Raw genomic sequence first — 23,585 nt, 5'->3', positions numbered from 1 at the left:
TAAACTCCATTTGCCACCTCTCAGCCCTGCTCTGCAGCTTATCTATATCCCTCTGTAACCTGCTCCATCCTTCCACACTATCGACAGCACCACCGACTTTAGTATCGTCTGCAAATTTACTCACCCACCCTTCTGCGCCTTCCTCTAGGTCATTGATAAAAATGACAAACCTCAGCGGCCCCAGAACAGATCCTTGTGGTACTCCACTTGTGACTGAACTCCATTCTGAACATTTCCCATCAACCACCACCCTCTGTCTTCTTTCAGCTAGCCAATTTCTGATCCACATCTCTAAATCACCCTCAATCCCCAGCCTCCGTATTTTCTGCAATAGCCTACCGTGGGGAACCTTATCAAACGCTTTGCTGAAATCCATATACACCACATCAACTGCTCTACCCTCATCTACCTGTTCAGTCACCTTCTCAAAGAACTCAATAAGGTTTGTGAGGCATGACCTACCCTTCACAAAGCCATGCTGACTATCCCTGATCATATTATTCCTATCTAGATGATTATAAATCTTGTCTCTTATAATCCCCTCCAAGACTTTACCCACTACAGACTTGAGGCTCACCGGTCTATAGTTGCTGGGGTTGTCTCTGCTCCCCTTTTTGAACAAAGGGACCACATTTGCTATCCTCCAGTCCTCTGGCAGTATTCCTGTAGCCAATGGTGACATAAAAATCAAAGCCAAAGGTCCAGCAATCTCTTCCCTGGCCTCCCAGAGAATCCTAGGATAAATCCCATCAGGTCCCGGGGACTTATCTATTTTCAGCCTGTCCAGAATTGCCAACACCTCTTCCCTACGTACCTCAATGCCATCTATTCTATTAGCCTGGGGCTCAGCATTCTCCTCCACAACATTATCTTTTTCCTGAGTGAAAACTGACGAAAAATATTCATTTAGTATCTCGCCTATCTCTTCAGACTCCACACACAATTTCCCATCCCTGTCCTTGACTGGTCCTACTCTTTCCCTAGTCATTCGCTTATTCCTGACATACCTATAGAAAGCTTTTGGGTTTTCCTTGATCCTTCCTGCCAAATACTTCTCATGTCCCCTCCTTGCTCATCTTAGCTCTCTCTTTAGATCCTTCCTCGCTACCTTGTAACTATCCATCGCCCCAACTGAAACTTCACACCTCATCTTCACATCGGCCTCCTTCTTCCTCTTAACAAGAGATTCCACTTCTTTGGTAAACCACAGTTCCCTCGCTTGACGCCTTCCTCCCTGCCTGACCGGTACATACTTATCAAGAACACGCAGTAGCTGATCCTTGAACAAGCCCCACTTATCCAGTGTGCCCAACACTTGCAGCCTACTTCTCCACCTTATCCCCCCAAGTCACGTCTAATGGCATCATAATTGCCCTTCCCCCAGCTATAACTCTTACCCTGCGGTGTATACTTATCCCTTTCCATCATTAACGTAAACGTCACCGAATTGTGGTCACTGTCCCCAAAGTGCTCTCCTACCTCCAAATCCAACAGCTGGCCTGGTTCATTACCCAAAACCAAATCCAACGTGGCCTCGCCTCTTGTTGGCCTATCAACATATTGTTTCAGGAAACCCTCCTGCACACACTGTACAAAAAACGACCCATCTATTGTACTCGAACTATATCTTTTCCAGTCAATATTTGGAAAGTTAAAATCTCCCATAATAACTACCCTGTTACTTTCGCTCTTATCCAGAATCATCTTCGCCATCCTTTCCTCTACATCCCTAGAACTATTAGGAGGCCTATAAAAAACTCCCAACAGGGTGACCTCTCCTTTCCTGTTTCTAACTTCAGCCCATACTACCTCGGAAGAAGAGTCCCCATCTAGCATCCTCTCCACCACCGTAATACTGCTCTTGACTATCAGCGCCACACCTCCCCCTCTTTTTCCTCCTTCTCGGAGCTTACTAAAACACCTAAACCCCGGAACCTGCAACATCCATTCCTGTCCCTGCTCTATCCATGTCTCCGAAATGGCCACAACATCGAAGTCCCAGGTACCAACCCATGCTGCCAGTTCCCCTACCTTGTTTCGTATACTCCTGGCATTGAAGTAGACACACTTCAAACCACCTACCTGAACACTGGCCCCCTCCTGCGACGTCAAATCTGTGCTCCTGACCTCTATACTCTCATTCTCCCTTACCCTAAAACTACAATCCAGGTTCCCATGCCCCTGCTGCATTAGTTTAAACCCCCCCCAAAGAGCACTAACAAATCTCCCCCCCAGGATATTTGTGCCCCTCAGGTTCAGATGTAGACCATCCTGTCTGTAGAGGTCCCACCTTCCCCAGAAAGAGCCCCAGTTATCCAGAAATCTGAATCCCTCCCGCCTGCACCATCCCTGTAGCCACGTGTTTAATTGCTCTCTCTCCCTATTCCTCATCTCACTATCACGTGGCACGGGCAACAACCCAGAGATAACAACTCTGTTTGTTCTAGTTCTGAGCTTCCATCCTAGCTCCCTGAAAGCCTGCCTGACATCCTTGTCCCCTTTCCTACCTATGTCGGTAGTGCCAATGTGGACCACGACTTGGGGCTGCTCCCCCTCCCGCTAAGGACCCGGAAAACACGATCCGAGACATCACGTACCCTTGCACCTGGGAGGCAACATACCAAACGTGAGTCTCTCACGCTCCCACAAAATCTCCTATCTGTGCCCCTTACTATAGAGTCCCCAATTACTAATGCTCTGCTCCTCTCCCCCCTTCCCTTCTGAGCAACAGGGACAGACTCCGTGCCGGAGGCCCGTACCCCATGGCTGACCCCTGGTAAGTCATCCCCCCCACAAGTATCCAAAGCAGTATACTTGTTTCTCAGGGGAACGACCGCAGGGGATCCCTGCACTGACTGCTTTTTCCCAGTCCAGTTACCCACCTATCTCCAATCTTTGGTGTAACTAATTCCCTGAAGCTGCTATCTATGACCCCCTCTGCCTCCCGAATGATCCGAAGTTCTTCCAACTCCAGCTCAAGTTCCCTAACTCGGTCTTGGAGGAGCTGGAGATGGCAGCACTTCCTGCAGGTAAAATCTGCAGGGACACTAACTGCATCCCTCACCTCAAACATCCTGCAGGAGGAACATTGCACTCCCTTCCCTGCCATCCCTCTAACTTTCTACCAATACTGAGGGAGTGCTGCACTGTCAGAGGGTCAGTACTGAGGGAGTGCTGCACTGTCAGAGGGTCAGTACTGAGGGAGTGCCGTACTGTCAGAGGGTCAGTGCTGAGGGAGTGCCGCACTCTCAGGAGGTCAGTACTGAGGGTGTGCTGCACTGTCAGAGTGTCAGTGCTGAGGGAGTGCTGCACTGTCAGAGGGTCAGTACTGAGGGAGTGCCGCACTGTCAGAGGGTCAGTACTGAGGGAGCGCCGCACTGTCAAGGGTCAGTACTGAGGGAGCACTGCACTGTCAGAGGGTCAGTACTGAGGGAATGCTGCACTGTCAGAGGGTCAGTACTGAGGGAGTGCCGCACTGCCAGAGGGTCAGTACTGAGTGAGCGCCGCACTGTCAGAGGGTCAGTACTGAGGGAGTGCTGCACTGTCAGAGGGTCAGTACTGAGGGAGCACTGCACTGTCAGAGGGTCAGTACTGAGGGAGCGCTGCACTGTCAGAGGGTCAGTACTGAGGGAGTGCCGCACTGTCAGAGGGTCAGTACTGAGGGAGCGCCGCACTGTCAGAGGGTCAGTACTGAGGGAGTGCTGCACTGTCAGAGGGTCAGTACTGAGGGAGCACTGCACTGTCAGAGGGTCAGTACTGAGGGAGTGCTGCACTGTTAGAGGGTCAGTACTGAGGGAGCACTGCACGGTCAGAGGTTCAGTACTGAGGGAGTGCTGCATTGTCAGAGGGTCAGTACTGAGGGAGTGCTGCACTGTCAGAGGGTCAGTACTGAAGGAGTGCCGCACAGTCAGAGGGTCAGTACTGAGGGAGCGCCGCACTGTTAGCGGATCAGTGCTGAGGGTGTGCTGCACTGTCAGAGGGTCAGTACTGAGGGAGTGCTGCATTGTCAGAGGGTCAGTACTGAGGGACTGCTGCATTGTCAGAGGGTCAGTACTGAGGGAGTGCCGCACAGTCAGAGGGTCAGTACTGAGGGAGCGCCGCACTGTCAGTGGATCAGTGCTGAGGGAGTGCTGCACTGTCAGAGGGTCAGTACTGAGGGAGTGCTGCACTGTCAGAGGGTCAGTACTGAGGGAGTGCCGCACTGTCAGAGGGTCAGTACTGAGGGAGTACTACCCTGTTTCCAGGTCAGTACTGAGAGAGTGCTGCACTGTCATTGGATCAGTACTGAGGGAGTGCTGCACTGTCAGAGGGTCAGTGCTGAGGGAGTGCTGCACTGTCAGAGGGTCAGTACTGAGGGAGTGCTGCACTGTCAGAGGGTCAGTACTGAGGGAGTACTGCCCTGTTTGAGGGTCAGTACTGAGAGAGTGCTGCACTGTTAGAGGGTCAGTGCTGAGGGAGTGCCGCACTGTCAGAAAGTCAGTGCTGAGATAGTTCTGCACTGTCAGGGGGTCAGTGCTGAGGGAGTGCTGCACTGTCAGAGGGTCAGTGCTGAGGGAGTGCTGCACTGTCAGAGGGTCAGTGCTGAGGGTGTGCTGCACTGTCAGAGAATCAGTACTGTGGGAGTGCTGCACTGTCAGAGGGTCAGTACTGAGGGAGTGCTGCACTGTCAGAGGGTCAATACTGAGGGAGCGCCGCACTGTCAGAGGGTCAGTACTGAGGGAGTGCTGCACTGTCAGAGATTCAGTACTGAGGGAGGGCCGCACTGTCAGATGGTCAGTACAGAGGGAGTGCCGCACTGTCAGATGTTCAGAGCTGAGGGAGTGCTGCACTGTCAGAGGGTCAGTACTGAGGGAGTGCTGCACTGTCAGAGGGTCAGTACTGAGGGAGTGCTGCACTGTCAGATGTTCAGTGCTGAGGGAGTGCTGCACTGTCAGAGGGTCAGTAATGAGGGAGCACTGCACTGTCAGAGGGTCAGTACTGAGTGAGTGCTGCACTGTCAGAGTGTCAGTACTGAGGGAGCACTGCACTGTCAGAGGGTCAGTACTGAGGGAGTGCTGCATTGTGAGAGGGTCAGTACTGAGGGAGCGTCGCACTGTCAGAGGGTCAGTACTGAGGGAGCACTGCACTGTCAGAGGGTCAGTACTGAGGGAGTGCTGCATTGTGAGAGGGTCAGTACTGAGGGAGTGTCGCACTGTCAGAGGGTCAGTACTGAGTGAGTGCTGCACTGTCAGAGTGTCAGTACTGAGGGAGCACTGCACTGTCAGAGGGTCAGTACTGAGGGAGTGCTGCATTGTGAGAGGGTCAGTACTGAGGGAGTGTCGCACAGTCAGGGGGTCAGTACTGAGGGAGTGCTGCACTGTCAGAGGGTCAGTACTTAGGGAGTGCTGCATTGTCAGATGGCCAGTCCTGAGGGAGCGCCGCACTGTCAGAGGGACAGTACTGAGGGAGTGCTGCACTGTCAGAGGGTCAGTACTGAGGGAGCACTGCACTGTCAGAGGGTCAGTAATGAGGGAGTGCTGCATTGTCAGAGGGTCAGTACTGACGGAGTGCTGCAATGTCAGAGGGTCAGGACTGAGGGATTGCTGCAATGTCAGAGGGTCAGTACTGAGGGAGTGGTGCATTGTGAGAGCGTCAGTACTGAGGGAGCGCCGCACTGTCAGTGGATCAGTGCTGAGGGAGTGCTGCACTGTCAGAGGGTCAGTACTGAGGGAGTGCTGCACTGTCAGAGGGTCAGTACTGAGGGAGTGCCGCACTGTCAGAGGGTCAGTACTGAGGGAGTGCCGCACTGTCAGAGGGTCAGTACTGAGGGGGCGCCGCACTGTCAGAGGGTCAGTACTGAGGGACTGCTGCACTGCCAGAGGGTCAGTGCTGAGGGAGTGCTGCACTGTCAGAGGGTCAGTGCTGAGGGAGTGCTGCACTGTCAGAGGGTCAGTGCTGAGGGAGTGCTGCACTGTCAGAGGGTCAGTACTGAGGGAGTGCTGCACTGTCAGAGGGTAAGTGCTGAGGTAGTGCCGCACTGTCAGTGGGTCAGTGCTGAGGGAGTGCTGCACTGTCAGAGGGTCCGTACTGAGAGAGTGCTGCACTGTCTGAGGGTCAGTACGGAGGGAGTGCTGCACTGTCAGAGGGTCAGTGCTGAGGGAGTGCCGCACTGTCAGAGGGTCAGTACTGACGGAGTGCTGCATTGTGAGAGGGTCAGTACTGAGGGAGTGCCGCACTGTCAGAGGGTCAGTACTGAGGGAGTGCCGCACTGTTAGAGGGTCTGTACTGAGGGAGTGCTGCACTGTCAGAGGGTCAGTGCTGAGGGAGTGCCGCACTGTCAGAGGGTCAGTACTGAGCGAGTGCCGCACTGTCAGCGGGTCAGTACTGATGGAGTACTGCCCTGTTTGAGGGTCAGTACTGAGAGTGCGCTGCATTGTCAGAGGGTCAGTACTGACGGAGTGCTGCAATGTCAGAGGGTCAGGACTGAGGGATTGCTGCAATGTCAGAGGGGCAGTACTGAGGGAGTGCCACACTGTCAGAGGGTCAGTACTGAGGGAGTGGTGCATTGTGAGAGGGTCAGTAATGAGGGAGTGCCGCACTGTCAGAGCGTCAGTACTGCGGGAGCGCCGCACTGTCAGTGGATCAGTGCTGTGGGAGTGCTGCACTGTCAGAGGGTCAGTACTGAGGGAGTGCTGCACTGTCAGAGGGTCAGTACTGAGGGAGTGCCGCACTGTCAGAGGGTCAGTACTGAGGGAGTGCCGCACTGTCAGAGGGTCAGTACTGAGGGGGCGCCGCACTGTCAGAGGGTCAGTACTGAGGGACTGCTGCACTGCCAGAGGGTCAGTGCTGAGGGAGTGCTGCACTGTCAGAGGGTCAGTGCTGAGGGAGTGCTGCACTGTCAGAGGGTCAGTGCTGAGGGAGTGCTGCACTGTCAGAGGGTCAGTACTGAGGGAGTGCTGCACTGTCAGAGGGTAAGTGCTGAGGTAGTGCCGCACTGTCAGAGGGTCAGTGCTGAGGGAGTGCTGCACTGTCAGAGGGTCCGTACTGAGGGAGTGCTGCACTGTCTGAGGGTCAGTACGGAGGGAGTGCTGCACTGTCAGAGGGTCAGTGCTGAGGGAGTGCCGCACTGTCAGAGGGTCAGTACTGACGGAGTGCTGCATTGTGAGAGGGTCAGTACTGAGGGAGTGCCGCACTGTCAGAGGGTCAGTACTGAGGGAGTGCCGCACTGTTAGACGGTCTGTACTGAGGGAGTGCTGCACTGTCAGAGGGTCAGTGCTGAGGGATTGCCGCACTGTCAGAGGGTCAGTACTGAGGGAGTGCCGCACTGACAGAGGGTCAGTACTGAGGGAGTGCTTCATTGTGAGAGGGTCAGTACTGAGGGAGTGCTGCACTGTCAGAGGGTCAGTACTGAGGGAGTGCTGCACTGTCAGAGGGTCGGTACTGAGGGAGTGCTGCACTGTCAGAGGGTGAGTACTGAGGGTATGCTGCACTGTCAGAGGGTCAGTACTGAGGGAGTGCTGCATTGTGAGAGGGTCAGGACTGAGGGAGTGCTGCACCGTCAGAGGGTCAGTACTGAGGGAGTGCTGCACTGTCAGAGGGTCAGTACTGAGGGAGTGCCGCACTGTCAGAGGGTCAGTACTGAGGGAGTGCTGCACTGTCAGATGGTCACTACTGAGGGAGTGCTGCACTGTCAGAGGGTCAGTACTGAGGGAGTGCTGCATTGTCATCGAGTCAGTACTAGAACATGGAACATAGAACGATACAGCGCAGTACAGGCCCTTCGGCCCACGATGTTGCACCGAAACAAAAGCCATCTAACCTACACTATGCCATTATCATCCATATGGTTATCCAATAAACTTTTAAATGCCCTCAATGTTGGCGAGTTCACTACTGTAGCAGGTAGGGCATTCCACGGCCTCACTACTCTTTGCATAAAGAACCTACCTCTGACCTCTGTCCTATATCTATTACCCCTCAGTTTAAAGTTATGTCCCCTCGTGCCAGCCATTTCCATCCGCGGGAGAAGGCTCTCACTGTCCACCCTATCCAACCCCCTGATCATTTTGTATGCCTCTATTAAGTCTCCTCTTAACCTTCTTCTCTCCAACGAAAACAACCTCAAGTCCATCAGCCTTTCCTCATAAGATTTTCCCTCCATACCAGGCAACATCCTGGTAAATCTCCTCTGCACCCGCTCCAAAGCCTCCACGTCCTTCCTATAATGCGGTGACCAGAACTGTACGCAATACTCCAAATGCGGCCGTACCAGAGTTCTGTACAGCTGCAACATGACCTCTTGACTCCGGAACTCAATCCCTCTACCAATAAACTCCATAGGCCTTCTTCACAACCCTATCAACCTGGGTGGCAACTTTCAGGGATCTATGTACATGGACACCTAGATCCCTCTGCTCATCCACACTTTCAAGAACTTTACCATTAGCCAAATATTCCGCATTCCTGTTATTCCTTCCAAAGTGAATCACCTCACACTTCTCTCCATTAAACTCCATTTGCCACCTCTCAGCCCTGCTCTGCAGCTTATCTATATCCCTCTGTAACCTGCTCCATCCTTCCACACTATCGACAGCACCACCGACTTTAGTATCGTCTGCAAATTTACTCACCCACCCTTCTGCGCCTTCCTCTAGGTCATTGATAAAAATGACAAACCTCAGCGGCCCCAGAACAGATCCTTGTGGTACTCCACTTGTGACTGAACTCCATTCTGAACATTTCCCATCAACCACCACCCTCTGTCTTCTTTCAGCTAGCCAATTTCTGATCCACATCTCTAAATCACCCTCAATCCCCAGCCTCCGTATTTTCTGCAATAGCCTACCGTGGGGAACCTTATCAAACGCTTTGCTGAAATCCATATACACCACATCAACTGCTCTACCCTCATCTACCTGTTCAGTCACCTTCTCAAAGAACTCAATAAGGTTTGTGAGGCATGACCTACCCTTCACAAAGCCATGCTGACTATCCCTGATCATATTATTCCTATCTAGATGATTATAAATCTTGTCTCTTATAATCCCCTCCAAGACTTTACCCACTACAGACTTGAGGCTCACCGGTCTATAGTTGCTGGGGTTGTCTCTGCTCCCCTTTTTGAACAAAGGGACCACATTTGCTATCCTCCAGTCCTCTGGCAGTATTCCTGTAGCCAATGGTGACATAAAAATCAAAGCCAAAGGTCCAGCAATCTCTTCCCTGGCCTCCCAGAGAATCCTAGGATAAATCCCATCAGGTCCCGGGGACTTATCTATTTTCAGCCTGTCCAGAATTGCCAACACCTCTTCCCTACGTACCTCAATGCCATCTATTCTATTAGCCTGGGGCTCAGCATTCTCCTCCACAACATTATCTTTTTCCTGAGTGAAAACTGACGAAAAATATTCATTTAGTATCTCGCCTATCTCTTCAGACTCCACACACAATTTCCCATCCCTGTCCTTGACTGGTCCTACTCTTTCCCTAGTCATTCGCTTATTCCTGACATACCTATAGAAAGCTTTTGGGTTTTCCTTGATCCTTCCTGCCAAATACTTCTCATGTCCCCTCCTTGCTCATCTTAGCTCTCTCTTTAGATCCTTCCTCGCTACCTTGTAACTATCCATCGCCCCAACTGAAACTTCACACCTCATCTTCACATCGGCCTCCTTCTTCCTCTTAACAAGAGATTCCACTTCTTTGGTAAACCACAGTTCCCTCGCTTGACGCCTTCCTCCCTGCCTGACCGGTACATACTTATCAAGAACACGCAGTAGCTGATCCTTGAACAAGCCCCACTTATCCAGTGTGCCCAACACTTGCAGCCTACTTCTCCACCTTATCCCCCCAAGTCACGTCTAATGGCATCATAATTGCCCTTCCCCCAGCTATAACTCTTACCCTGCGGTGTATACTTATCCCTTTCCATCATTAACGTAAACGTCACCGAATTGTGGTCACTGTCCCCAAAGTGCTCTCCTACCTCCAAATCCAACAGCTGGCCTGGTTCATTACCCAAAACCAAATCCAACGTGGCCTCGCCTCTTGTTGGCCTATCAACATATTGTTTCAGGAAACCCTCCTGCACACACTGTACAAAAAACGACCCATCTATTGTACTCGAACTATATCTTTTCCAGTCAATATTTGGAAAGTTAAAATCTCCCATAATAACTACCCTGTTACTTTCGCTCTTATCCAGAATCATCTTCGCCATCCTTTCCTCTACATCCCTAGAACTATTAGGAGGCCTATAAAAAACTCCCAACAGGGTGACCTCTCCTTTCCTGTTTCTAACTTCAGCCCATACTACCTCGGAAGAAGAGTCCCCATCTAGCATCCTCTCCACCACCGTAATACTGCTCTTGACTATCAGCGCCACACCTCCCCCTCTTTTTCCTCCTTCTCGGAGCTTACTAAAACACCTAAACCCCGGAACCTGCAACATCCATTCCTGTCCCTGCTCTATCCATGTCTCCGAAATGGCCACAACATCGAAGTCCCAGGTACCAACCCATGCTGCCAGTTCCCCTACCTTGTTTCGTATACTCCTGGCATTGAAGTAGACACACTTCAAACCACCTACCTGAACACTGGCCCCCTCCTGCGACGTCAAATCTGTGCTCCTGACCTCTATACTCTCATTCTCCCTTACCCTAAAACTACAATCCAGGTTCCCATGCCCCTGCTGCATTAGTTTAAATCCCCCCCAAAGAGCACTAACAAATCTCCCCCCCAGGATATTTGTGCCCCTCAGGTTCAGATGTAGACCATCCTGTCTGTAGAGGTCCCACCTTCCCCAGAAAGAGCCCCAGTTATCCAGAAATCTGAATCCCTCCCGCCTGCACCATCCCTGTAGCCACGTGTTTAATTGCTCTCTCTCCCTATTCCTCATCTCACTATCACGTGGCACGGGCAACAACCCAGAGATAACAACTCTGTTTGTTCTAGTTCTGAGCTTCCATCCTAGCTCCCTGAAAGCCTGCCTGACATCCTTGTCCCCTTGCCTACCTATGTCGTTAGTGCCAATGTGGACCACGACTTGGGGCTGCTCCCCCTCCCGCTAAGGACCCGGAAAACACGATCCGAGACATCACGTACCCTTGCACCTGGGAGGCAACATACCAAACGTGAGTCTCTCACGCTCCCACAAAATCTCCTATCTGTGCCCCTTACTATAGAGTCCCCAATTACTAATGCTCTGCTCCTCTCCCCCCTTCCCTTCTGAGCAACAGGGACAGACTCCGTGCCGGAGGCCCGTACCCCATGGCTGACCCCTGGTAAGTCATCCCCCCCACAAGTATCCAAAGCAGTATACTTGTTTCTCAGGGGAACGACCGCAGGGGATCCCTGCACTGACTGCTTTTTCCCAGTCCAGTTACCCACCTATCTCCAATCTTTGGTGTAACTAATTCCCTGAAGCTGCTATCTATGACCCCCTCTGCCTCCCGAATGATCCGAAGTTCTTCCAACTCCAGCTCAAGTTCCCTAACTCGGTCTTGGAGGAGCTGGAGATGGCAGCACTTCCTGCAGGTAAAATCTGCAGGGACACTAACTGCATCCCTCACCTCAAACATCCTGCAGGAGGAACATTGCACTCCCTTCCCTGCCATCCCTCTAACTTTCTACCAATACTGAGGGAGTGCTGCACTGTCAGAGGGTCAGTACTGAGGGAGTGCTGCACTGTCAGAGGGTCAGTACTGAGGGAGTGCCGTACTGTCAGAGGGTCAGTACTGAGGGAGTGCCGCACTCTCTGGAGGTCAGTACTGAGGGTGTGCTGCACTGTCAGAGTGTCAGTGCTGAGGGAGTGCTGCACTGTCAGAGGGTCAGTACTGAGGGAGTGCCGCACTGTCAGAGGGTCAGTACTGAGGGAGTGCTGCACTGTCAGAGGGTCAGTGCTGAGGGAGTGCCGCACTGTCAGAGGGTCAGTACTGAGGAAGCGCTGCACTGTCAGAGGGTCAGTACTGAGGGAGTGCTGCACTGTCAGAGGGTCAGTACTGAGGGAGTGCCGCACTGTCAGAGTGTCAGTACTGAGGGAGTGCCGCACTGTCAGAGGGTCCGTACTGAGGGAGTGCTGCACTGTCAGAGGGTCAGTACTGAGGGAGTGCTGCACTGTCAGAGGGTCAGTACTGAGGGAGTGCCGCACTGTCAGAGGGTCAGTTCTGAGGGAGTGCCGCACTGTCAGAGGGTCAGTTCTGAGGCAGTGCCGCACTGTCAGAGAGTCATTATTCCCTCCATTTCCCCCCCCCCCCCAGCCCCCCCCCCCCCCCCACACTCACCAGCAGCGATTGATGACCACGTGTCCCTGATGACAGTGAGAGTCCCAGAGAGATGGCTCCGCATTCCGATGGAGCTGTGGAATGAGAGAGAGGGTCAGAGAGACACTGGGAGGGTCAGAGAGTCACTGGGAGGGTCAGAGAGACACTGGGAGGGTCAGAGAGTCACTTGGAGGGTCAGAGAGTCCCTGGGAGTGTGAGGGAGTCACTGGGAGGGTCAGGAATGGTCATAAAGTCACTGGGAGGGGCAGAGAGTCATTGAGAGGGTCAGGGAGTCACTGGGAGTGTCAGAGAGACACTGGGAGGTCAGATAGTCACTGGGAGGGTCAGAGAGTCACTGGGAGGGTCAGAGAGTCACTGGGAGGGTCAGAGAGTCACTGGGAGGGTCGGAGAGTCCCTGGGAGGGTGCGGGAGTCACTGGGAGGGTGCGGGAGTCACTGGGAGGGTCAGAGAGACACTGGGAGGGTGCGGGAGTCACTGGGAGGGTGCGGGAGTCACTGGGAGGGTGCAGGAGTCACTGGGAGGGTCAGAGAGACACTGGGAGGGTCAGGTTGTCACTGCGAGTGTCAGAGTGTCCCTGGCAGGGTGAGGGAGTCACTCGGAGGGTCAGAGAGTCACTGGGAGGGTCAGGGAGTCACTGGGAGGGTCAGAACAAGAACAAAGAACAAAGAAATGTACAGCACAGGAACAGGCCCTTCGGCCCTCCAAGCCCGTGCCGACCATGCTGCCGACTAAACTACAATCTTCTACACTTCCTGGGTCCGTATCCCTCTATTCCCATCCTATTCATGTATTTGTCAAGATGCCCCTTAAATGTCACTATCGTCCCTGCTTCCACCACCTCCTCCGGCAGCGAGTTCCAGGCACCCACTACCCTCTGCGTAAAAACTTGCCTCGTACATTTACTCTAAACCTTGCCCCTCTCACCTTAAACCTATGCCCCCTAATAATTGACCCCTCTACCCCAGGGAAAAGCCTCTGACTATCCACTCTGTCTATGCCCCTCATAATTTTGTAGACCTCTATCAGGTCGCCCCTCAACCTCCTTCGTTCCAGAGAGAACAAACCGAGTTTATTCAATCGCTCCTCATAGCTTATGCCCTCCATACCAGGCAACATTCTGGTAAATCTCTTCTGCACCCTCTCTAAAGCCTCCACATCCTTCTGGTAGTGTGGCGACCAGAATTGAACACTATACTCCAAGTGTGGCCTAACTAAGGTTCTATACAGCTGCAACATGACTTGCCAATTCTTATACTCAATGCCCCGGCCAATGAAGGCAAGCATGCCGTATGCCTTCTTGACTACCTTCTCCACCTGTGTTGCCCCTTTCAATGACCTGTGGACCTGTACTCCTAGATCTCTTTGACTTTCAATACTCTTGAGGGTTCTACCATTCACTGTATATTCCCTACCTGCATTAGCCCTTCCAAAATGCATTACCTCACATTTGTCCGGATTAAACTCCATCTGCCATCTCTCCGCCCAAGTCTCCAGACAATCTAAATCCTGCTGTATCCTCAGACAGTCCTCATCGCTATCCGCAATTCCACCAACCTTTGTGTCGTCTGCAAACTTACTAATCAGACCAGTTACATTTTCCTCCAAATCATTTATATATACTACAAACAGCAAAGGTCCCAGCACTGATCCCTGTGGAACACCACTGGTCACAGCCCTCCAATTAGAAAAGCATCCCTCCATTGCTACCCTCTGCCTTCTATGGCCTAGCCAGTTCTGTATCCACCTTGCCAGTTCACCCCTGATCCCGTGTGACTTCACCTTTTGTACTAGTCTACCATGAGGGACCTTGTCAAAGGCCTTACTGAAGTCCATGTAGACAACATCCACTGCCCTACCTGCATCAATCATCTTAGTGACCTCCTCGAAAAACTCTATCAAGTTAGTGAGACACGACCTCCCCTTCACAAAACCGTGCTGCCTCTCACTAATACGTCCATTTGCTTCCAAATGGGAGTAGATCCTGTCTCGAAGAATTCTCTCCAGTAATTTCCCTACCACTGAAGTAAGGCTCACCGGCCTGTAGTTCCCGGGATTATCCTTGCTACCCTTCTTAAACAGAGGAACAACATTGGCTATTCTCCAGTCCTCCGGGACATCCCCTGAAGACAGCGAGGATCCAAAGATTTCTGTCAAGGCCTCAGCAATTTCCTCTCCAGCCTCCTTCAGTATTCTGGGGTAGATCCCATCCGGCCCTGGGGACTTATCTACCTTAATATTTTTTAAGACACCCAACACCTCGTCTTTTTGGATCACAATGTGACCCAGGCTATCTACACCCCCTTCTCTAGACTCAACATCTACCAATTCCTTCCCTTTGGTGAATACTGATGCATTTAGTACCTCGCCCATTTCCTCTGGCTCCACACATAGATTCCCTTGCCTATCCTTCAGTGGGCCAACCCTTTCCCTGGCTACCCTCTTGCTTTTTATGTACGTGTAAAAAGCCTTGGGATTTTCCTTAACCCTATTTGCCAATGACTTTTCGTGACCCCTTCTAGCCCTCCTGACTCCTTGCTTAAGTTCCTTCCTACTTTCCTTATATGCCACACAGGCTTCGTCTGTTCCCAGCCTTTTAGCCCTGACAAATGCCTCCTTTTTCTTTTTGACGAGGCCTACAATATCACTCATCATCCAAGGTTCCCGAAAATTGCCGTATTTATCTTTCTTCCTCACAGGAACATGCCTGTCCTGTATTCCCTTCAACTGACACTTGAAAGCCTCCCACATGTCAGATGTTGATTTGCCCTCAAACATCCGCCCCCAATCTATGTTCTTCGGTTCCCGCTTAATATTGTCATAATTAGCCTTCCCCCAATTTAGCACATTCATCCTCGGACCACTCTTATCCTTGTCCACCAGTACTTTAAAACTTACTGAATTGTGGTCACTGTTACCGAAATGCTCCCCTACTGAAACATCTACCACCTGGCCGGGCTCATTCCCCAATACCAGGTCCAGTACCGCCCCTTCCCTAGTTGGACTGTTTACATATTGTTTTAAGAAGCCCTCCTGGATGCTCCTTACAAACTCCGCCCCGTCTAAGCCCCTGGCACTAAGTGAGTCCCAGTCAATATTGGGGAAGTTGAAGTCTCCCATCACCACAACCCTGTTGTTTTTACTCTTTTCCAAAATCTGTCTACCTATCTGCTCCTCTATCTCCCGCTGGCTGTTGGGAGGCCTGTAGTATACCCCCAACATTGTGACTGCACCCTTCTTATTCCTGATCTCTACCCATATAGCCTCACTGCCCTCTGAGGTGTCCTCTCGCAGTATAGCTGTGATATTCTCCCGAACAAGTAGCGCAACTCCGCCTCCCCTTTTACATCCCCCTCTATCCCGCCTGAAACATCTAAATCCTGGAACGTTTAGCTGCCAATCCTGCCCTTCCCTCAACCAGGTCTCTGTAATGGCAATAACATCATAGTTCCAAGTAGTAATCCAAGCTCTAAGTTCATCTGCCTTACCCGTAATGCTCCTTGCATTAAAACATATGCACTTTAGGCCACCAGACCCGCTGTGTTCAGCAACTTTTCCCCGTCTGCTCTGCCTCAGAGCCACACTGTCCATATTCCCTAGTTCTCCCTCAATGCTCTCACCTTCTGACCTATTGCTCCCGTGCCCACCCCCCTGCCATACTAGTTTAAACCCTCCCGTGTGACACTAGCAAACCTCGCGGCCAGGATATTTATGCCTCTCCGGTTTAGATGCAACCCGTCCATCTTATACAGGTCACACCTGCCCCGGAAGAGCTCCCAGTGGTCCAGAAAACGGAAACCCTCCCTCCTACACCAGCTGTTTAGCCACGTGTTTGTCTGCTCTATCTTCCTATTTCTAGCCTCACTGGCACGTGGCACAGGGAGTAATCCCGAGATTACAACCCTCGAGGTCCTGTCCTTTAACTTTCTGCCTAGCTCCCTGAACTCCTGCTGCAGGACCTCATGCCCCTTCCTGCCTATGTCGTTAGTACCAATATGTACAACGACCTCTGCCTGTTTGCCCTCCCCCTTCAGGATTCCCTCTACCCGTTCGGAGACATCCTGGACCCTGGCACCAGGGAGGCAACATACCATCCTGGAGTCTCTTTCACGTCCACAGAAGTGCCTATCTGTGCCCCTGACTATAGAGTCCCCTATTACTATTACTCTTCTGCGCTTTGACCCTCCCTTCTGAACATCAGAGCCAGCCGTGGTGCCACTGCTCTGGCTGCTGCTGTTTTCCCCTGATAGGCTATCCCCCCCGACAGTATCCAAAGGGGTATATCTGTTCGAGGCCATGAGCCAGTGCCAGCGCCAGATGGCAGAGGCGCTCAACGCCATGGCCCAGTCTCAGCAGGCCATGGCCCAGTCTCAGCAGGCCATAGCCCAGTCTCAGCAGGCCATGGCCCAGTCTCAGCAGGCCATGGCCCAGTCTCTGCAGGCCATGGCCCAGTCTCAGCAGGCCATAGCCCAGTCTCTGCAGGCCATGGCCCAGTCTCTGCAGGCCATGGCCCAGTCTCAGCAGGCCATCGCTGAGGGCATCGGCGCCAGTGGCCATGTGCGAGCTGACGTCGCACTGTCGCAGACAGGGTTCGACAACCCCCTGGGCTCCATGGCTGCAAACCTGCAGACCCCTGTCGATACCAGCACGGGCCTCCAGGACTGGCAGCGCCAGATGTCGGGGGGGGTTCGGATGGCCAGTCCGTTCGCATCCCCCACCCATGTAGAGGCCTGGGGGCCATCGGGCACCCCGAGGGAGGAGGAGGTGGTGTGGTCCGTCCCAGGTCCCCCTGTAGGGGAGGTCCCGGAACACCGCGACACCTCGGACTCCCCCCCCCCCCCCCCCCCTTCCGTCCCAGGTGCATCGGGTGGGCAACGGGCAGGACAGGCTGGCATCTCGCCATCCCAGTCGCCCGGGCCGCAGCCTGGCCCATCTAGGCCAGGACGCCCCAGGAAACGGCCGCCAAAGGGATCCAGTGTCAGAGGGCAGGAATCACAGGAGTCCACCTCCAGTTCTGCTGTACCGTCTGGGGAACCACGTAGACGTAGTCAAAGGGCCCGTAAGGCCAAACAATTAGACACTGAGTAAGTTGGCACGGGTGCAGGGCACAGATGAGTTTTAGGGGCTAGGGCACGTGCATGAACTCCTTTGGTTATTAAAGTCAATGTTACACCAACAGAAGCTGCCCTTGTGCTCTGTCCAAAGCGTGCGGGGGTGTCATGTACGTTGAGCGCAAGTGTGTGTGTGAGGGGTGGTCTTACCTCAGCCCCAGTTGAGTCTGCCCCCTTCCCCCTGGGCCGCCATCAACATCCCCCGGGCAGAAGACGGGACCGTGCGCTGCAGTGTCACAGCCGCATGCAGGGATGGTCCGGGTGGATGGTGGTACTGTGGCCATGGGTCAGACATAGTCCAACGATGTGGAGCCAGGAGCTCACCGCAGGGCGGGTTGTCATCATCCTCCATGGCCTGCAATAGACACGCGTCCACCCGCAACTGTGTGAGCCCGGCCCGTTGTGCCGCAGGTGGATCGGCAATGGGGGGGGGGGGGGTGGTGTGAATGCGGGTGGGTGGGTGGGGTTTGGGAGGGGGGTGAGGGTGCTGGGTGGGTGGATGGGTGGGGGGTGTGGGTGGTCGGCTGTTGCCATGGTGTGCGGTCTGTGGCCATACTACCCGATTCCCACGCCCATCTAGTCAGTGAAGCGGGCGTCTATCAGTCTGTCCCGTGCCCGCTGGGCCAGCCGGTAACGGTGGACAGCCACCCGCCTGTGTCTACCCCGTCTTCCCTGACCATTACCCCCATCCCCCTCATCTGGGGAGGACTGGGCCTCTTCCTGCTGCTCCTCCACTCCGCCCTCCTCTGCCTGCGGCACATCGCCCCTCTGCTGGGCTATGTTGTGCAGGACGCAGCACACCACAATGATGCGGCCGACCCTATCTGACCGATACTGGATGGCGCCCCCAGAGAGGTCCAGGCACCTGAAACACATCTTCAGCACGCCAAAGCACCTCTCTATCACTCCCCTTGTCGCTAAATGGGCATCATTGTAGCGGTTCTCCGCCTTATTGCGTGGCCTCCGTATAGGCGTCATCAGCCACGATCGCAATGGGTAGCCCCTGTCGCCCAGCAACCAGCCCCTCAGCCGGGGATGGCGTCCCTCGTACATGCTGGGGATGGATGACCGCGGCAACACGTATGAGTCGTGTACACTGCCTGGGTAACGGGCGCAGACGTGCAGGATCATCATGCAGTGGTCGCAGACCACCTGTATGTTCATCGAATAGGTCCCCTTCCTATTGGTGAACACGGCCCTGTTATCTGCAGGTGGCCGCACGGCGACGTGCATCCCATCGATCGCGCCCTGGACCATGGGGAACCCGGCAACGGCAGAGAAGCCCACGGCCCGGGCATCTTGGCTGGCCTGGTCCACGGGGAAGCGGATGTAGCGGTGCGCCATGGCATATAGGGAATCTGTCACTGCCCGGATGCACCGATGCACCGATGTCTGCGATATGCCGGACAGGTCCCCACTCGGTGCCTGGAATGACCCCGTTGCATAAAAGTTCAGGGCCACCGTAACCTTGACGGACACGGGGAGAGGGTGTCCCCCGCCAGTGCCACGCGGTGACAGGTGTGCCAGCAGGTGGCAGATGTGTGCCACGGTTTCCCGCCTCATCCGGAGTCTCCTCCTGCATTCCCGGTCCGTGAGGTCCTGGTATGACTGCCGGGGCCGGTACACATGGGGCGCCCTCGGGTGCCTCCGTTGCCGTGGGGCCGCGACATCCTCCTCCCCCTCCTCGTCCTGTCGGTCGTGTGTCCCTCCAGCCTGGGCGGCTGCCGCCTGCCCCTCTGCGGCAGCCTGCGCCGCCTCTCTGGCACGCTCCTCCTCCTCCTCCTCATCCAGGGCAACATAGACATGAGCGGCTGCCGCCACGGCGGCCAACATCACTGGATGATCTGAAAACATGACGGCCTGGTGGGGGGGGAGGGGAACGACGACATGTCATCATTGCCCATATCCCCTCCTCCCCCCAGCCAGGTGGCATGGACCGCATGGGTCCAACTGTTGGAGGCTGGCACCTGGCCAGGTGGACCAACTCACTTGCCCTCGCATCCCCCTCCCCGGCACGGACCCCCCCCCCCACCTCCACCCCGGCACGGACCCCCCATTCCCTTCCCCGGCACAGACCCCCCATCCCCCTCCCCGGCACGGACCCCCCCCAACCTCCACCCCGGCACGGACCCCCCATCCCCCTGCCCGGCACGGACCCCCCCCCAACCTCCACCCCGGCACGGACCCCCCATCCCCCTCCCCGGCATGGACCCCCCATCCCCCTCCCCGGCACGGACCACTCCCCAACCTCCACCCCGGCACGGACACCCCCCCAACCTCCACCCCGGCACGTACCCCCCCCCAACCTCCACCCCGGCACGGACCCCAACCTCCACCCAGGCACGGACCCCCCATCCCCCTTCCCGGCACGGATCCCCCCCCAACCTCCACCCCGGCACGGACCCCCCCAACCTTCTCCCCGGCACGGACACCCCATCCCCCTCCCCGGCACGGACCCCTCCCCGGCACGGACCCCCCCCCCCAACCTCCACCCCGGCACGGACCCCCCAACCTCCACCCCGGCACAGACCCCCCCCCAACCTCCTCCCCGGCACGGACCCCCCCCCAACCTCCACCCCGGCACGGACTCCCCCCCCCATCCCCCACCCCGGCACGGACCCCCCTCCCGGCACTCCCCCGGAGCCCAGCCTACTCTAACCACCCCCCCCCCCCCGCCGCACACACACACACACAAACCGAGACACACCTCTCCCCACACATTCAGACTGCGGCCACGCCATCGCCTGCCCAGAGCCAACCCCCCAGGCCGTCACTCACCTCCTCGCTGGTCGGCGTGAACCTAGAGCACAGGGTCACGCCGATGAAAAGGAGGTTTAATTTCCGTCGACGTGAACGGTCATCACGTCGACGGGACTTCGGCCCATCCGGAAGGGAGAATATCGGCAGGCCGAAAATCGGCTGCCTTGCGCAGACCCGTGCCATTCTCCGACGGCAGCGGCGCCATTAACGCCCCGCCGACTTTTCTCCCTTCGGAGACTTCGGCGGGGGCGGGGGCGGGATTCACGGCGGCCAACGGCCATTCTCCGACCCTCTGGGGGGGTCGGAGAATGACGCCCCTGGTTCTGGACACACCCGTCATTGGTAACATCGTCCCTGCATCGACCCTGTCCAGTCCAGTTAGAATTTGATAGTCTCTGTGAGATCCCCCCTCATTCTTCTGAACTCCAGCGAGAACAATCCCAACCGAGTCAATCTCTCCTCATATGACAGTCCCGCTATCCCTGGAATCAGTCTGGTAAACCTTCGCTGCTCTCCCTCGAGAGCAAGAACATCCTTCCTCAGAGAAGGAGATCATAACTGCCCACAATACTCCAGGTGTGGCCTCACCAAGACCCTGGACAATCACAGCAACACATCCCTGCTTCTATACTCAAAACCTCTTGCAATGAAGGCCAACATACCATTAGCCTTCTTCACCGCCTGCTGCACCTGCATGCTTACCTTCAGCGACTGGTGCACAAGGACACCCAGGTCCCGCTGCACATTCCCCTCTCCCAATTTATGGCCATTCAGATAATAGTTTCCCTTCTTTTTTTTTGCCACCAAAATAGATAACCTAATTTCTCCAAATTATACAGCATCTGCCATTCATTTTCCCAGTCTGTCAACTTGTCCAAACTACACTAAAGGTTGTCTACATCCTCCTCACACCTGACCCTCACAACAACATGGTGTATTTTGCAAATTTTGACATTTTACAATGAACATGAGATGTACAGCACAGGAACAGGCCCTTCGGCCCTCCAAGCCCGTGCCGACCATGCTGCCCGACTAAACTACAATCTTCTACACTTCCTGGGTCCGTATCCTTCTATTCCCATCCTATTCATGTATTTGTCAAGATGCCCCTTAAATGTCACTATCGTCCCTGCTTCCACCACCTCCTCCGGTAGCGAGTTCCAGGCACCCACTACCCTCTGTGTAGAAAACCTGCCTCGTACATCTACACTAAACCTTGCCCCTCACACCTTAAACCTATACCCCCTAGTAATTGACCACTCTACCCTGGGAAAAAGCCTCTGACTATCCACTCTGTCTATGCCCCTCATAATTTTGTAGACCTCTATAAGGTCGCCCCTTAACCTCCTTCGTTCCAGTGAGAACAAACCGAGTTTATTCAACCTCTCCTCATAGCTAATGCCCTCCATACCAGGCAACATCCTGGTAAATCTCTTCTGCACCCTCTGTAAAGCCTCCACATCCTTCTGGTAGTGTGGCGACTAGAATTGAACACTATACTCCAAGTGTGGCCTAACTAAGGCACTATACAGCTGCAACATGACTTGCCAAATCTTATACTCAATGCCCCTGCCAATGAAGGCAAGCATGCCGTATGCCTTCTTGACTACCTTCTCCACCTGTGTTGCCCCTTTCAATGACCTGTGGACCTGTACACCTAGATCTCTCTGACTTTCAATACTCTTGTGGGTTCTACCATTCACTGTATATTCCCTACCTGCATTAGACCTTCCAAAATGCATTACCTCACATTTGTCCGGATTAAACTCCATCTGCCATCTCTCCGCCCAAGTCTCCAAACAATCTAAATCCTGCTGTATCCTCAGACAGTCCTCATCGCTATCCGCAATTCCACCAACCTTTGTGTCGTCTGCAAACTTACTAATCAGACCAGTTACATTTTCCTCCAAATCATTTATATATACTACAAACAGCAAAGGTCCCAGCACTGATCCCTGCGGAACACCACTGGTCACAGCCCTCCAATTAGAAAAGCACCCTCCCATTGCTACTCTCTGCCTTCTATGGCCTAGCCAGTTCTGTATCCACCTTGCCAGCTCACCCCTGATCCCGTGTGACTTCACCTTTTGTACCAGTCTACCATGAGGGATCTTGTCAAAGGCCATAACTAGACAGTGCTAACCACTGCCCCACCTGTACTGGAGAGGCAGTGACGATATTGGGGATGGAATCCATACCAGTATCGTACCAGCAGCTGTCAGCCCAGCTGCCATTGATCGTTTTGGATGGCGACCCCAGTACCAAATCCGAACCGCAACGAGATGTGTTCTACAGTGAAGAATCCGACACAGACGCGGACGTGTTTTTCGGATTTGAGGATCCCGACTCGTGAGAGCAAGATTCTGCTGCGGCCTGACACCAAGAGACAGAGAGCGGTACAAGCCCACAGAGAGCGGCATGCTGCCACACAGAGAGTGGTCCACGCCCCGCAAAGAGTCCCCGACTCCACACAGAGAGTGGTCCACGCACCGCGAAGAGTCCCCGACTCCACACAGAGAGTGGTCCACGCACCGCGAAGAGTCCCCGACTCCACACAGAGAGTGGTCCACGCACCGCGAAGAGTCCCCGACTCCACACAGAGAGTGGTCCACGCACCGCGAAGGGGCCCCGACTCCACACAGAGAGTGGTCCACGCACCGCGAAGGGGCCCCGACTCCACACAGAAAGCGATGAAAGACTCCACAGCGAGACAACTGCACATCTCCACACAGAAAGTAACACCAGTGACACAAGCCTCCACAGCGAACTCGTGGACAGACTCCACTATAGAAGCAACGCAAGACTTCAGAGCGCAGTCCTTGCATGAACAAGACCATGAGGGTCTAGCAACCTCCTCTGAGCAACCAGCAGCAGACAATGCAGGTCTGCGGTGCTCAGGTGTACAGCAAGCAGACTCTGACAGTCTGCCTCGCTCACGTGAACAACAAAGCGACTATCACAGTCCACCCAGATTATTTGAGCCACCAGAAGAAGACTGACGGTCTACCCAGCTCAAGTGAACGACAAGAAGACACTGAGGCTCTACCCACTGTATGTGCGACAAGTGACGACGGCATCCCACTTCCCACACAAGGGGCGTCACAGTCGGAGAATGGCCGTTGGCCGCCGTGAATCCCGCCCCCGCCGAAGTCTCCGGTACCGGAGATTGGGCGGGGGCGGGAATCGGGCCGCCCAGAAATTGCCTGTCCCGCCGGCGTAAATCAAAGCTGGCATTTACCGGCGGGACCAGGCGGCGTGGGCGGGCTCCGGGGTCCTGGAGGGGGGCGCGGGGCGATCTGACCCCGGGGGGTGCCCCCACGGTGGCCTGGCCCGCGATCGGGGCCCACCGATCCGCGGGCGGGCCTGTGCCGTGGGGGCACTCTTTCCCTTCCGCCTCCGCCACGGCCTCCACCATGGCGGAGGCGGAAGAGACTCTCCCCACTGCGCATGCGCGGGA

General features: G+C 54.7%; 1 protein-coding gene across 1 annotated transcript in view; it reads right to left on the bottom strand.

The window, feature by feature from the left end:
* Positions 1-23,585, bottom strand: part of LOC140402256 (integrin alpha-X-like) — an 815,908-nt gene that overhangs the window by 329,024 nt on the left and 463,299 nt on the right. The window contains exon 4 of the mRNA XM_072489886.1: positions 12,261-12,334. Within this exon, the coding sequence (XP_072345987.1) occupies positions 12,261-12,334 (74 nt within the window). The remainder of the gene's footprint in view (positions 1-12,260; positions 12,335-23,585) is intronic.

The sequence above is a fragment of the Scyliorhinus torazame genome, chromosome 25 (assembly GCF_047496885.1).
Source record: "Scyliorhinus torazame isolate Kashiwa2021f chromosome 25, sScyTor2.1, whole genome shotgun sequence".
Taxonomy (NCBI): domain Eukaryota; kingdom Metazoa; phylum Chordata; class Chondrichthyes; order Carcharhiniformes; family Scyliorhinidae; genus Scyliorhinus; species Scyliorhinus torazame.
Note: the sequence above shows the minus strand (reverse complement) of the source record. Positions and strands in the feature narration are given on the sequence as shown.